We start from the raw sequence: 15701 nt of genomic DNA, 5'->3' as shown, positions 1-15701 counted from the left end.
AGTTCATGCATCATTTTAGAAAACTTTCATTTTATTTCTGATATTATCTATGACTTTAAATGAATTAATACTTACTCATGACGTTAATGTCACGTGTATGTGTTGGAAAAATGTGCCTGAACTTTCTTCTTCGTCAAACTGTAATTATCAGTGACAGGCTCTCTGAACTATTCTGACTCATTAGTCGGTCAGGCCAAAGGTTAATTTCCTTTTGACTAATGGGCTGAGTAAATAAAATGTTCAAAGCAAATGGGAAAAATCTGATTTATTTCCAAGCTGATACACATTATCCCTCTACCTCATATACACACCATCTCTCTAAATGCACAGTTAATGGATAGAAACATAAAAATAAAACTTCTGATACTGCTTACAAACATGTTGTCTTCAAAAATATATGGTTAATCTAAATAACATAACAATGATGATAAAAAAAGAGGTATATGGTACATTTAAGGGCATACACTGGTCTTCTACAAAACCCTTAATCTCTTAATTAATAAGCCATACGTGTGAAGTTTATCACATCTTACTATACCGAGACGTTTACTGAAAACAGATTACTTTCTCCTATTAGAGTTTTTTTTAAACAACACAAAAACATGTTGTTAAATTAAACAAATGCTCCTTTTCCTTCATATCCTCTTTTACTGAACACAAGTGTAACCTTTCTTTTGTTAAAATGTAAAGACAAAAATAAAGCAAATCGTTATAAGCACATTCATGAGGAAGATATTACAAACCAACAGGCTAACACGGAGCATGTGCAGCAGCCTTCAAGTGCAAAGGTGTCGCCATTCATTCATCATTAAGTAACACAGGAAGTACGGCGACACAGACTCGACTGATTCTGTTCGAGTCCAGTGCTAAAAAAAGGTCCATTCCACTGTTTGTACTTCCTACATGCGTCGGCATTGTACAGACATGAATCTAATGTATTTTTTTGTTTGTTTATCTTTTATCTTTTTTGAATTTTTAAAAAGATTTCCAACTTCGTGCCATAGCGACATCTCTTTGGTTTCCTCCCGTTCTTTACTGTAATCCCCCAAATGGATTGTGAAACTGCGAGAGGCCTTTTCCCCCCCCCCTTCTTCTTCTTTTCTTTCTCTTTCTTTCTTTACAAAAGGAAGTCCCATTCATGGTATGACTTGAACATGAACAATCCATTCACAGGATTGAAGAGATTGAACATAAACAGGAAACTTATACTACAAGAGGGTTTAATTGTCACTGGCGACCGTCACGAACAGCAGGTCTGCAGGAAGGAAGAGTGTGACTTCTCTTATGATGTCACCGAAAATATTTTTGTTACATGACAACTAAAAAAAAATTATCCTGGGTTTGGCTAAAGAGAAGCGGCTTGGACTGGGTGCAGTCCTGGTTGGTGAAGATGCTCCTCAGGCCCGAGTCTCTCCGATGACAAAGGTGCTTTTTTTCTCTCTCGCCGGTCGATCGAGGGTTCAGGGAGCTCGGAGGGACCGTGGGAAGGGACCCTGAAGGCGGCATCCCTGTCACAGCGGTCGCTGCGACACCTTGTCATGTCTCTGGCTCCTGCCTCGCCAGTGGGATCACAAACACAGTGATGTCATCGCCTGAGCCCAGTCTTTCGTTGGGTAGCCGCCAGCCGCGCTCTTTCAGCACGCCTCGTGACCTCATCAGCAGGTCCTGGGCGGCCAGGGTGTACCTGAGTAACACGCAGAGCAAAACAGCAATTAAAGTCGTGCACTGTAATTTAAGATGAGCACAAACACACACAAAGCATATACAGATTCATATTTAATCACTTGAGTATATCAGACACAATTACAGCGCCTTTCTGACTTTCTGACATTTTTTATTTCCCCCTTATTTATAACCAGTATGTAAAAATACAACATATAATAGTATAAGCAGATATAAGGCCTTATAACGTGTTTTCGATGTCAACAACTTTAACTTCTTCATATAATATTACACAATTGCAATGAAACAAAATATTCAGCGAGAAAAATGACATTAAAAAAATCTTTACAATTTTCTTGAATCTGCATGCATGTTATTAAATCCCCAAATTGAAGCTATAACTTTGACTGTATAGCTACAGTACATCTTCACATGAAGCACAACTTTGCAGGAGACCTGAGTATTTGTCACCACCCGGTGGACAAACTGAGAACTACGTCACACAGGTTTTCTGAAACTGCAGCTTTCATGTGCAACATGTTCATGACGGAACTTATTAAAGCCTAATGTAGAGGATTAAACGGCTTACCTCATGGGATCAGAGGGGTCACAGTCAGACAAGTAGGCTGACACAGCGTCCGCCACTTCCATGTCCGTTGTTACGTCCCACAATCCATCTGTGCCCATGACCAAGACGTCGTCTGGGCCGTGTTTGTTGTCATCCACGTCGTAAACCTTCACCTAGGACAGTGAAACATATTACTGATAAAGTTCTCAAGATTCATAACACTATTTTGCATGAAGAAGAACATTTTGTTGAACATATGTATGCTGGCATGGAAATGGCATAACCTCCATTTACAGTATCGAAGTTGTTCATGTTCACTCAGTTTTTTTGTTTTCTTTCTTCATATTAAGTTGAAGCACTCGTTTAGAATGACTTACAATAAGCAAGTGATATAGTTAGATTTGATAAATTCAAGAAATATTAGGCCTGGTAATATTCCTGTTATGGAAATGAGAAATAAAGTCTTTCAAGAAGGGCGGAGATTCTTTTTAACTTCATAAAACAAACCTGAAAAGCTGTGATGAGTGACAAGGAATTGAAACAGGGTTGTGTGTGACTAATCCTGGGCCCTATGTGCACATTACACACTTCAATACATCGAAGGAGGAATTTGATCATGAAAACAAAGATGTATTTAGATTTTGACAGGTCAGGGATTATTATGTGATAATTAAAAAAAGAAAAGTTATTTTATCCACTGAGAGCTTCACAGAGAAGGATGTTCTGGTTGGTTCATGTAATCAGAACCATTCAAAGATAATCTCATAACTTTATCAGGGCGTAGACATTTATTTCTTCGAGTGAGTATGAGCCTGATGACACACGCTTATCAGTGTTCACTAACTTATTTCAGTTTATTTATGTTATCACTGATTCATAACGGAAGAAGTCAATATAAGAAGATCTCAAAATGTCTCCTGGATACCGGCAACAACAAAAAAATCACTGCTTTTGAATTGTTTTAAACTTAATGGACTTGAATAATATATTAAAAAACATATGTCACAATATGGACAATAAGACTGAACAGTAGGAAACATCAACCCCACTCTGTTCTCATGCCGTGCTAATGTATGTTTCCTCCTTCCGATGTAAAATATCTCTTAAATAAAAAGGTGAAATAATGTTTGGTGCAGTGAACACATCTGCTTCTCTGCACAACATCTGGAGCCTGCAAGAACGGCAACAAGGTGAAGACAAAAGCTGCTCTGAGGTTGCCATGGCAACGATGCCGCGACTCCCGACACTCACCTCGGGGACGCATGACAGGAAGGGCTTGATGTAGATGTTGGAGTTGTACACCTTCAGCTCGTGATCTCCCAGCCCACGGGTCACTCCGATTGTCGCCATGACGCGGGCCTGTGAATAGCAACGCAAGCACACACGCACACACACACACACACACACACACACACACACACACACACACACACACACACACACACACACACACACACACACAGTAATTTACCAAATAATCTGTGTATGGAGAAATGACACCATCTTAAAAATCTGCACAGACAGACTAAAAGACCACATGCAAATGTATCAGCTGTATTGAATGTGTGCATCGAGCACCATGCAGTTGGGTTTTCCCTGTTTCTTACCTTTTTACCCTCTCCATATATCAGGGGGAATTTCAGATCATCTTCAACAATCATTTTATAAGCCCTAAAACGAAAAACAACCAACAGATCGAAGACGTAAGTTATTGAAAAACTGTTTGGAAAATTATTCAGCGTCAATTTTGATAAGCAATTCATTGTTAAAAAGACCAGTGTTTAGCATTTAGGCGGATCCATTGGCAGAAATGGAATATAATATTAATGAAGTAGATTTTCCTTCATGTTTAATTACCTGAAAAAAAGTTTTTTGTTACCTAGAATGAGACATGTATAACTACATACAGCTCCCACGTTTCTACAGGAGCCCAAAATGGACAAACCAATCACTGGCTCTAGATACACTCTGATTCTAGTACTTTAAATATGAATGTTTTCTGCCTTTCTCTGTCATTTGTATTCATGTCAAATTTGTATTTGAACAAGCCAACTTCAACCGTGATGTAAAACCAATAATTGTCAGATTATTCTATATTTAAAAATGATTTTGTGCCGCTGCCTTTGATTGAGACTAAAATGTTCATGAGAAGTGACGAACTGTCAGACGTGTGATTATAAAGGATCCCCGGGGTTTACCAGCCCGTCATGGTGTGGTCTCTGTAGAGCATCTTTTTTCCCAGCTCGCTGTGCTGGATCCTACGAGGGAACTCAATGTGAGTGAACTCATTACCCAGGAGCTCTGGCCTCAGGAAGCCCTGGAGTGACACACACACATCAGGGGGGAAGGTCGCGTCAAACTGCAGAATTAAATGCTCTACTTCAATGTCTGTCTCGCCTCTGAAGAGAACAGAGGACACTGCAGTGCAGTGAGCTGTAACCGAAACAGCTTCCACCACTTTGTGACTCAGCACGGCGCCATGAGAGTCAGATGGTTTCAGTGAGACAGGATTTCCTGCCTCGTTTCCAGGTTGTCTGATTATCACGCTCAACTGTCCTGTTAGCAACTATTCCTATTTATACTGCTCTTACAGCTTGCTATGTACCTACCAGATTAGGAAATCCCCTTGAACATGGTTCTCTACGGTTAGTTTATTGGTCGGTTGTTGGTCAAAATAATTGTATTTTAAACATAGAAGATCGAAGATTACCAGATACTGTAGCCGCTGTCTCTCGGACTCCGGTGTGAATTCATTCGTCATCGGAATAACTTCATTATTTCGTATGATTATGGCCCTGCGGGGGGAAAAGAAGAAGATGGTGGGTTGGTGGGTGGGTGGGGGGGGGGGCAGAGGTGAGAAGCTTCAGACAGACAACACCATCATGTCCTTTCTTTTCTCACATGAGAACATCGGTAAGAAAGAGCGTGGGTTGGAGAAGGCTAAATGATGCCGCAGTATGCAAAGTGAACCCCAGGGGGCTCAAGAAGCTACCTTGTCTGAGAAGATCTCCCACGTAAAGCTCCGGAAGTGGAGAGTGAACACAGATTCTCATATGCTTTATCCCCGTGGTATTTCTCTTCTCTTACCTGCTATCCCCAGCATTGGCAAGATAGAGTTTCCCCATTAAATGAATGGCAGCTAAGGCACAACATCCACCAGAGATGGCATAGGATGTTTTCTCCTTTTCAATGAGGTCATCCTGAAATCCAAGGAGAGAAAAAAAACCTCTCAGGTTAAAGAGCTCACTTGGCCTCTCATCGTCCTGAATCGCTCATTATTTTTCTTCACAAATATTGATATTCAAAAACAAAACAGCCGTGTTGTTGAAGAAGCTCAGGGTCATCATCAGTATCCTCTGAACCAGACGGTAGTTGCACCAGAGGAGAGTCTCGCTTTTAGTTTCCTGTCTGCATTAGGTCGAGCTTTCCTTCAACGTTCGTGAACCAGTCACATTCCGGTTCAAACAATGTCTGTCCAAAATGTCATCGCAACATCATTTAACCCAATTAGACATTTGCGTGATGAGCTGAGATTCAACAAGAATGAGACGGACATGAGGTCACTGTGACCTTGACCTTTGACCTAACAAATCAAATCAGTTCATCCCTGAGTCCAGGTGGACGCTGGTGCCTAACTTGAAGAAATTCCCTCCAGACGTTTAGACGTTCAGACGACTCGAAAAAAACACGACGCTTCCATCCATGGCCGTCGCTAGCGTGATAAGAAAATCCCCAAAACGTAATCGCTTTGAGTTAAACGCTAACATTAGCATGCTATCATGCTCACAGTGACAATGCTAATCAGGTGTTCAGCACGTTCACCACCTGGCGCTAGCGCGTTAGCATGCTGACAACTTCGAATGAGCGCAAACACAAAGAAGAGCTGAGGCTGATGGGAATGTCGTGTTGCTTTGGTGATGTTAGTCAGAATAGCTAATATGTCCGACAGTGTTTTCTGGGACGTTAAGTTAAAATCTTCAGTAAATTTTGATGTTAAAAGATCCCAACGTGGACAAATACCTCCTGCAGCTTGAAATATGCCAAGTGCTGCTTCTCACAGGGCTTGTTCGAGATCATCTGCTCACCATCTGTGTGAAGGCGGTCTCTATGACGCCCGTCACGAGGTTCTCCAAACTGACGGCCTTCTCCATGTGGAAGCGCACCGAGGAGTCGGGCACAGCATCGGGGCCCTCTGGGCCCTGTGCGGCCCCCTTCTTCCCGTCCGCTTGGTACGCAGTGCCGTTCTTGGCGAGGCAGATCGGTGGCGCACTGGAGGGGTTCTCCAGCAGGTGACAGATCTCTCCCAAACGGTCTCGGATGAGGCGGTGGAGGAGCTTGGAGGCCATGATGGCGGCTCCGGAACCGGCATGTCCATCAAACACGCCCCAAAAGTGGAGAGGGATTCCTGTACCGTCCTGGAAAAATGAATGAGCATAAAAACATTTAATAACTAGAACGGGCACTCGGTAGAGCGCATACCTTCGCATTTCACAAGATTGGGCATTGAATTATGAACATGTTGGCATTAGTTGCATGCCAATTGGATATAAATTGATCGCGCTATGGTAAAAAGAAGATGTTGACCTTTTCATGACCTTGACCTTTGACCCGATCGATCCCAAAATCTAATCAAATGGTCCCTGGATTATAACCAATCATCCCACCAAATTTCATGCGATTGAAGAAGATTTTGATCTTTTTCATGACCTTGACCTTTGACCCGATTGATCCCAAAATCTAATCAAATGGTCCCTGGATTATAACCAATCATCCCACCAAATTTCATGCAATTCGGTTTAATACTTTTTTACTTATGCGAATAACACGCATACAAATAAATAAATAAATAAATAAATACACGGCGATCAAAACATTACCTTCCGCATTTTCAATGCGAAGGTAAAAATGGCAATGGTGACAATTTAAAACCTCCCATAAGATTACAACTCGAAGCGCAAGGCAAAGCTTCGTGAGTGTTTACAGGCTCTGGGTCTGCAGCTGGGAACATTTTAATGTGAAGCAATATGCTTCTTCCAGTTCAGGCCCCTGCAGCAAATCTAGATGAGAGTATTTATTTGAATGCTGGCAGGACATCAACATCGTGTTGCTCTGCTTTTCATGATCTATATGGTCGCACACCATGTTGAATTGTATTGTACAAATAAAACAAACAATCACATAATATGAGCCTCCAGTCAGAACCGATTGTTCTGACATCAGTCCTGACAACACGCGACAGGAATATAACTCATCGCAGGGCTTTTGCTGATCTACGATGACGTTATGGCCGATGGAGAGAGGCGTGCCACCTTTGTGTTTGTGTTTACAGGCACAGTTGGCGTGACTGACTAACGAACACACAAACAGGCATCAAGCGTCTGCTCACCGCTCGGGTGATACACTCACGCGGGGGAGGGGGGCAAAAAGAGATGACGTAATTCATTCACACCAAATGGAGGGACGAGAATGTGTGTGCCGGTGTGTGAAACACCAGCTCGACAGGGAAATGTGTGTGTGTGTGTGTGTGTGTACGCACGTTTACATTTTTTTTATTATGTCATGAAAATGAATCAATGTGACAAAAAAACTGCCCTATCCAGATTTTAAAGGATAAAAAAAGCTCAATGTTCAGCCAGCTCTGGCACGTTAAACCTGAAATTGCATATGTATCAGAGACATTTGTATGATATTAAACACGGGAAAATATGAGGAGGTCCCACAGGGGCTGGAAATTAATCCATCAAAACCAAACCAGATAAGAAGACACACTGGGAGTCACGTAACTACGATGCATGCAATGACCCGTTTTAAAATATCAATATACAGCTCAGACTGCATTGTGTTCGAAGATTTAAATATTGTTTTTTAGCCTTCAGCTGAACATGTGATCGTACGTTTCGGGGAGTTTCCCCCCCTCTTGCTCACCCCGTTGTCCTCCAGTATCGACGCGTTCCGATGTTTGCCACTCGGCTTCTTCACGAACACCTTCTCGCAAGAGGCCTGGTCCTCGTTCAGCATGCTCTTCCCCGCATTGATCACCCTGATGGAGAAAAGAGGCGAGGGAGAACCGTGAGCCTGGAGCCAGATGAGGTATGGCGGTCGCTACCTCGAACTCCATGGAAATATAATAGCAGCCAGAAATATGGGGGGGGAAGTGGAAGAGTGAGGGGAAAAAAGTGGAACAGGATGCTGTCGTGTCGCAGAGGGAATTTACAGGAGGGATTACGTGTTTTTATTATGAGCTGTGGAGGATAATAGTTTTGGAGTAATGGTTCATACTGCAGCAATGTTCCCTGGAGGAGCTCAAACAAGCTCATCTATTTAGTTTGACCACACCAGGGTTGTGTCATGTTCTAGCTCGACAATAAATGTACAGATTTAAGTGCATAACACAAAGTTTTAGATTTCTGTATGTATTTGTTCAACCGCTGATATCCATTCATTTAAGTACATTGTGAAAATCAATTAGCAGGTTCTCGAAATGTAATGAGTTGTGTAATCTGTGATGGATTAAAGGGATAGAGTATCAATTGTTAATCGTTCTGCATCATAAACCTGCGTTTATATTTTTAGAATATTTTCTTTGCCACTTGGGGGCAGCACAGAGGGTCATCGGGTAATAATTAATCATCTGTTTTTGACCCCTTTCATATTTATAGTAATTTATTGATAAGTGCAGCTTTAACTGCATTACCACCCAAGGATGCTCAGCACCATCTAGGAAAAGCACATTCATGAACCTGCTAACTGATATTCATTATTTATTGAAGTCACTGGCTTCCTGGAAGAGTGGAACAAAGACAACATCTAAAACAAACTATTTTGCATAATGCAATCCAGAGTAAATGTACTAAATCATACAAAAATACACTGGCACGGTCCTTTAAACTGCGACATTAGGCTGCAGTTTGGAACTCATGCTGGCATATTATTTAAAATTTTCAGCTTCAATTATAGATAAAACCTCACATTAGCTGGTGAATACGGCATAATGTCTAAATTGTGCAATTATACTAATTCAAGTATTGTCATGAAGATTCCCTCGGAAACTTCTGCAGAAGGCAGATTAGTAATTCATCAGTGGCTGCTGACAAGCAGAGAAAGAGAAAAAAAAGAAACAACTGGACGGTCATACAGAGGAGATGAGAGAAATCCAGAGTAAAAAAATCTCATCAAAATAAGATTTTTGACCTCTGGCTTTGCAAATAGTTCAGCTGATTACAATCTCTGGAGAAAATTTCTGGCCAGGAGCTCTAATATCAGAGAGCAGCAGAAATGAGGCCAAAAAAAAAGACAACTGCTGCCCAAATCTGGATTATAAAAAGCCCCTTCCTCTGTCTAATCAGTTGAAAGCAGGAGACAGGCGCCACAGAGTCCTGCACTGCGCTGTCTGCATGAGGACCAATGACAGGGAAGAATTCAAAGTCGCCTGATTGTCATCTTAACTTTCCACCGAGGCCAAAAGTTATGGCAAATAATGTAGAATATGTTTTTTATTTGCTGTTATTGAATGCTTCAGCCAGTAGAGGCTAACAAATTCACACAATAATGCATTTACACACTGTTTTGTCCTCTAACGTTACTCTTCTCTAAGATGATTCCACGTTGTGTCATTTTAAATATATATTATCTTTTTATAAAGTTAATAATGTTGAATAAAACAACTTTTTTTCCCTTGTTGCAACACATAAAAAAGAGAGAAAATCCTCGATTTGACAACACTTCCCATGTTGGGTTGCACACACACGTAAACGTCTTCTTTCCATTTCTGCTGAGGAATGAAGTTCCACCTCTCCCGCGGTAAAGAGAGTAATCAGCTACTTATTCTCGGTCAGAGCTGTCACATGTCAGCTATAATTGAACATAATGTCGGTGGTGTGGGAGGATGTGAGCTCCAGTCTTCCTGTAATGTGACCTTACTCTTTCGCATATCTGTGTTTCGGTCATATGTTTTCCTAACTTGTGACTAAAAACCCTTTTTTTTAGTCGTGTTTGCTGAAACTCATTTCGAACCCTCCCACTGACCAGGGCGTCATGTCAGGAGAGTTCAAAAGAGGAAGTTGAGAGTTCCGGTGAAGTCTGTGATTGCGGCTGCCGGACCTTTTTAAACGTCATGAAAAAAAAGAAGGATACTTATGTTGTAACATGTAAAAGCACGGGGTGAAGAAATGTTGCAATGATCACGTGATCTCTTGAGAACCTCCCTCTGACAGGAAGTTGTGTGGTTGAGACTGAGGCAGATGTGCATGCAACTCCTCTGAAATTATCCATCTATGTTTTTGTGTTCTTGGGCTGCTGAACTACGTCAAATCGGGCGGAGGTGAGCAGCTAGACAAACACGGCATGTCTGTACAAAGTCTTCACCCGTTACATGAAATATTCAGCCGGGTCATATTCTAAATTCCTTTTCAGGGAGAGGAAGTGGCTCGTCATGTTTGATGGACGAATGGCGCAATGCTGACATGACACCTGACAGAAACCAATGCTACATTTCCATAATTTTCATTGCTTATCGCTTATATTGGGTTAATAAAAAAAAGAATCAAGCAATTCGCCACGTACTAAAACCTGCAATAACGTATATTTGACTGTACCATTTTTTTTCACATATCATTTTTTCAAGTTGAAATGGCAAAGTTGTTAGCTAACGGTTGCTCTTTTCCTACTTTCCAAGGGTTATGCAACAGCATTATCATGATTTTGATTCATGTTTCTGGCCACCTGATAGATTTGTGTCCAATATTCTCTCGGTTTTAGCTCTCTGTGTTTGGTCTCCACCAGCTGATTATAGCCTATTGAACAAAACATGGCACTGCCCACTAAATGCTACGTGTGATCGGATCTGTTCAGAATCTTGTGAGAGAATCATGCATCCAAATGTTTTCATGATAAAATTATTCTGTTTAAAAGGCGTCCGCTCTCTTATTTGTTTGCTTGTTCACTTGAGGATCACAGAGAGCTTTGACGGATTTGTCTGTTTATTCATGCAATTATGACAAATATCATGTTGAGTTATTGTCTTGTCTTTAGATTATCATCTTAACTTTCTGCCGAGCCAAATTGTCTCACCAAATACAGAGTTTACGTTTCTTGTTTTCTGTTATTGGTTATGTAGCTGGAACAATGGCCACCATAATACTTCTTATAATGTCTTATGTTCTGATTCTTTCTCTTCGCAAAGAGGATTTCACATCGTGGCATTTGGAATTAATATAATCTCAGTTAATACTGTTGAATAAAACGTCATAAGGGAAGAACAGCTTGTTCTGCTTTGTTATAATACTATTTTTATAAAACAATGAGAAAATCCTGATGTCACCATTAGTCACTTCTACATGAAGTAATTCTGTTAAGAACTCATCTGTTCTCTCATATCTGCTTATTCATATTAGGATCACGGGGAGCTTTGAATTATTCTTCTCCTGGACTTTTGTGCTCACCTCACATCTGCTTATTCATGTATTATTAAAAAAGATAGAGTAACCACGTCATTGATAATAATAATAAAGTATACATGGAGTCATACGGCAGGCGATATCTACAGTGGGTACGGAAAGTATTCAGACCCCGTTAAAATGTTCACTCTTTGTTTCATTGCAACCATTTGCTAATATCAAAAAAGTTCATTTTATTTCTCATTAATGTACACTCAGCACCCCATCTTGACAGAAAAAAACAGAAATGTAGAAATGTTTGCAAATGTATTAAAAGGAAAATAATAATAAATTTGCCCCCCCCAAAAAAATTCCTACATTTCAGTTTTTTTTCAGTCAAGACGGGGTGCTGATCCAACATAAAATGAACTTTTTTGATTTTAGCAAATGGCTGCAATGAAACAAAGAGTGAAAAATGTAAAGGGATCTGAATACTTTCCATTTTCAAATCTGTTCCCATTTGTATCCGAGCTTGAAGAAAGAGAAAATATCCGTGAAAACATTTCCACAATGAGTCTTTGTGTCCTCACACTCTGTTTCATGATGTCAGTGCCCGGAAGCTCGCCTCCATATCAAATTGTATTAAATAGCCATTTGACAAAAGCACTTCTCGTGGCTCACCGTTAAGTGCACTCATGTTGTTGCTGATACGATGTTGCACGGCAGCATTAAAGCATCAAATAGACTTATTAAAATCGAGCCTCCTGAACCTGCGTGCTGCTTCAACTGCAGACAGATTTTAGGTTAACAAATGAAATTAGTGTGTGTGTGTGTGTGTCGTCTGAAGCTTGAATGCTGATTACCATCGATGGCACTAACTCAGTGACATCATGGTGGAGAAGTTGCAGGGAGTCTGAATGAAAGCCAGTCGGGCGGCCTCCAGCTGGACCGCGTCCACCTCGACAGCTCGACCTTCCCTGTTCTTCAAGGGGGAGTAAACAACACCGGACACAAGGGATGATGCTGATAAATGCTCCAATTGATACATCTAGCTCTGCTAAGGTTTAAAACATGTTTTAGCCAGATGGATCTCCAGTGACGCGGTGTTTCGATCAGTCCAACGTACATCAGAGTTCATTTAACGCCCTCTGACGGCTCCGAGCAGTCTTATCAGAGCCATATCAGCTGTGTGAGTAAATAAACAACTTCTTCAATCTGTGCCAAGTAAACACGCAGCCGTATATTCATCTAAGTGAACAGCTGTTAGGACACGATTACAGAAGTGGTTTGTCATTAAAGCTGCACTTTAGAGTCCATATTTCCAGATGTTTCCATTCATTTGGGGTTGTTTTATGTTCATGTTGTCTGCTCACTCTGGTAATGTTTTCCAGGCCCTGACAGCTGATGCACGAGCAGATCAGCCGATTACACTGTGTTGTAAACACCGCTGATAACACCACTGATTACGACTTTCAACGACTTTCATCGGATGACGGTGCACATTCCCCCCACGCCATAACCTCCCTTTATGCATTAACAGCACCCTCATGTGACCTGCATCCTTCACTCTTCTGAGACGCTTGACGTCACAGACCTCGTCGTCCCCTTGAGGCTCTCTGCGTGAGTCAGCCTTTTCTCTTTCCCCACTATGGGTGCAGCAGGACAGGGAAGGGGGTGGTGTAGCCCACATGCTGTACTAGAGGATTGAGATGGTGCTGCATTGTTTCAATTCAATTCAATTCAGTTTATTTGTATAGCCCAATTCCACAAATTACAAATTTGTCTCGGAGTGCTTTACAATCTGTACACATAGACATCCCTGCCCCAAAACCTCACATCGGACCAGGAAAAACTCCCAAATAACCCTTCAGGGGGAAAAAAAAGGGAAGAAACCTGCAGGAGAGCAACAGAGGAGGATCCCTCTCCAGGATGGACAGATGCAATAGATGTAATGTGTACAGAAGGACAGATTTACCTGTGAGAGCACTGCAGGTGTATGAGAGGATGAAAGCACCTGCAGCAAAGCCAAGGACATGAGCAGGTTTGCAGTCACATAAGAAAAGTGAATGGTCATTGGTCACTAAACCTTTTTCTTTTTTTCTTTTTTCTGATTTAGTACAGCCTATTAAACAAACACACACTCAGCAGCTCTTCGTGGGTGTAAAATACAAATAACCTCAAAGTGGGGATACGATATTTGGTGTGAGGTATCAAAAAGGAAACACAAAAAAGGCTGGTTGGTAACATAGCTTTCACTTGTGTATCACTTCTAGAATAACTCGTTATATAAACTGGAGGAGGAGCCTGTGCTCCGAGGAATTATGAACACAAATGTGCCCGAGTTGTGATGAGGAGCGTTTTGACTTCATTACACTGCCCTCCAAATATCACATACAGCATCATTCCCGGAGCCGCCATGGTTTGGTGCTGCAGTGCTCTCAGCTGCAGCAGCGGAGGCCTGGCACTCAACAGGAGACGAATACAACACCATATCTGGTGATGCTAAATAAATAAATAAATAAAAACACTTCATGTGGGGACATTGTGTCCATGAACGCCACTCACTCTGCGTATCCCGTCCGCCAGGAGAGCCGGCTGTCTCTCTTTAACGTGAGCACCGGCCGTGACGCGTGCTCGGTGGAGTACTGCAGGAGCTCCGGGGTGAGGTCCAAGAAATCCGGCCGGCCGTAGGGGAAGCGCGGCGGCAGGCTGTCGGGTCCGCAGGTCTGGCTGCTACCGCCGCCTGAGTGGTGGCTGTGGCCGTGGTGGTGCTGGTGGTTCTGGTGATGGTGTCCGTGCGGCATCATCCCTCCCACCAGAGTGGACATCGCGTTTTTCACTTTGCTGATCATCATCGGCAGCGACTGCGAAAAAGATCCGGACGAGGAATGAAACGCGATGTCACGAGAGAGAAGAAACCCCAAAACAATACACCGGCAGCGGCGAGGATCATTTCAGGAAGCGGTTTTGTGTGTGTGTTGTTGTTGTTGTTCCTCTCCTCGACCCAATCTGACAGCTCTCATGCGGGCAGACTCGATGATTTCCTCATTCAAAGTGGATGAAGCTCTCGCTGGCGGTGCGCAGGCTGTGATCCCGGCAGATAACTCCACTCAGAAGGCTGGGCTTCACAGAGATATGCAGCCGGCCCTGAACACACCACGCACATCCGAAAAAACAGCAAACTGCAACAGGGGAATAACGACCGGCTGCTTCACTCGCAGTGACTCACGAGCAGGACCACATCTGCAAGTCAGCACATTTAGGACGCGGTACCATGACATGTGTTGCTTAATTATCAGCATAACTTTGGAGAGATGTTAAATGAAACTCAACTAGTTGTGTCCCTTTAACCCCCCCCCCCCCCCAAAACAGGAACTCATGTTACCAACATCTACAAGGGATTTGTATAGTTTTGTTTAAACTCATGCGAATCATTTTAGTAAATACATCAAACTATTTGAATAATGATTTATAGATTAGTTTATTGTTTATTTATTGGCTCCCCATTAGCTGACGCCTTAGCGACCGCTAATCTTCCTGGGGTCCACAGAAAGGACAAAATACAAGACATACAAAAACATACAAAACATATCGTGAAACCAACAGTTAAAAATAGTACAACAAAGTAAAAAATAGTGCAGTCAGATGCACAGTACAGTCGAAGGATAAGATATATGTTATGCAATTCAACTCAATTCATACAAAGAAAAAAGACACTGGTTTACAAACTGCTCCATCTGATTGAGTAGTATTGTCAAACGATTGATAAAGGTTCTTGAATGTTTCTTTCTAATAACACATCGTCATCTCTTCTAATTAATAAATTATGAAGGCCACAGTTTATTTACATTTACACAAGTACAATTTGTATTTCATTGTATATTTTACTTCACTACATTTACACTCACTGGACACTGAATTTGGTTTGATGTAATCCAACACAGCAGATCTCCCATAATGTTCCTCTTTTGGGAATATGATTCAGGGTGTATATCTATGAAGGACGCACTGCTAGAGTAGCACTGCATATTCTCCTGGAGACAATCACACTGATAACACGATGACAGATATTTCAATGGGAGGATATAGGGAGGATT

General features: G+C 41.9%; 1 protein-coding gene across 1 annotated transcript; it reads right to left on the bottom strand.

Annotated features, from left to right (window-relative positions):
* Positions 1 to 247: 247 nt before the first annotated feature.
* On the bottom strand, positions 248 to 14866 carry ppm1j (protein phosphatase, Mg2+/Mn2+ dependent, 1J). Its single transcript, XM_056438052.1, has 10 exons — positions 14170 to 14866; positions 8156 to 8270; positions 6316 to 6645; positions 5318 to 5430; positions 4941 to 5025; positions 4429 to 4547; positions 3838 to 3901; positions 3482 to 3589; positions 2252 to 2403; positions 248 to 1684 (listed from the first exon to the last, which is right to left on the bottom strand). Exons 1-10 carry the CDS (start codon positions 14457 to 14459, stop codon positions 1537 to 1539), a joined length of 1524 nt encoding a protein of 507 aa, XP_056294027.1. The 5' UTR covers positions 14460 to 14866; the 3' UTR covers positions 248 to 1536.
* Between the last annotated feature and the right edge of the window lie 835 nt (positions 14867 to 15701).

This window comes from Pseudoliparis swirei, chromosome 18, assembly GCF_029220125.1.
Source record: "Pseudoliparis swirei isolate HS2019 ecotype Mariana Trench chromosome 18, NWPU_hadal_v1, whole genome shotgun sequence".
NCBI classification, from domain to species: domain Eukaryota; kingdom Metazoa; phylum Chordata; class Actinopteri; order Perciformes; family Liparidae; genus Pseudoliparis; species Pseudoliparis swirei.
Note: the sequence above shows the minus strand (reverse complement) of the source record. Positions and strands in the feature narration are given on the sequence as shown.

What these genes read in the sequence shown, in the direction of transcription:
- ppm1j (XM_056438052.1), bottom strand. Translation starts at nt 14,459, where the DNA reads ATGATGATCAGCAAAGTGAAAAACGCGATGTCCACTCTGGTGGGAGGG. An exon ending in GACCACACCATGACGGGCTG is followed by an intron (nt 3,902 to 4,428) that starts GTAAACCCCGGG and finishes TTTTCGTTTTAG; the next exon opens with GGCTTATAAAATGATTGTTG. An exon ending in TATATGGAGAGGGTAAAAAG is followed by an intron (nt 3,590 to 3,837) that starts GTAAGAAACAGG and finishes TGCTATTCACAG; the next exon opens with GCCCGCGTCATGGCGACAAT.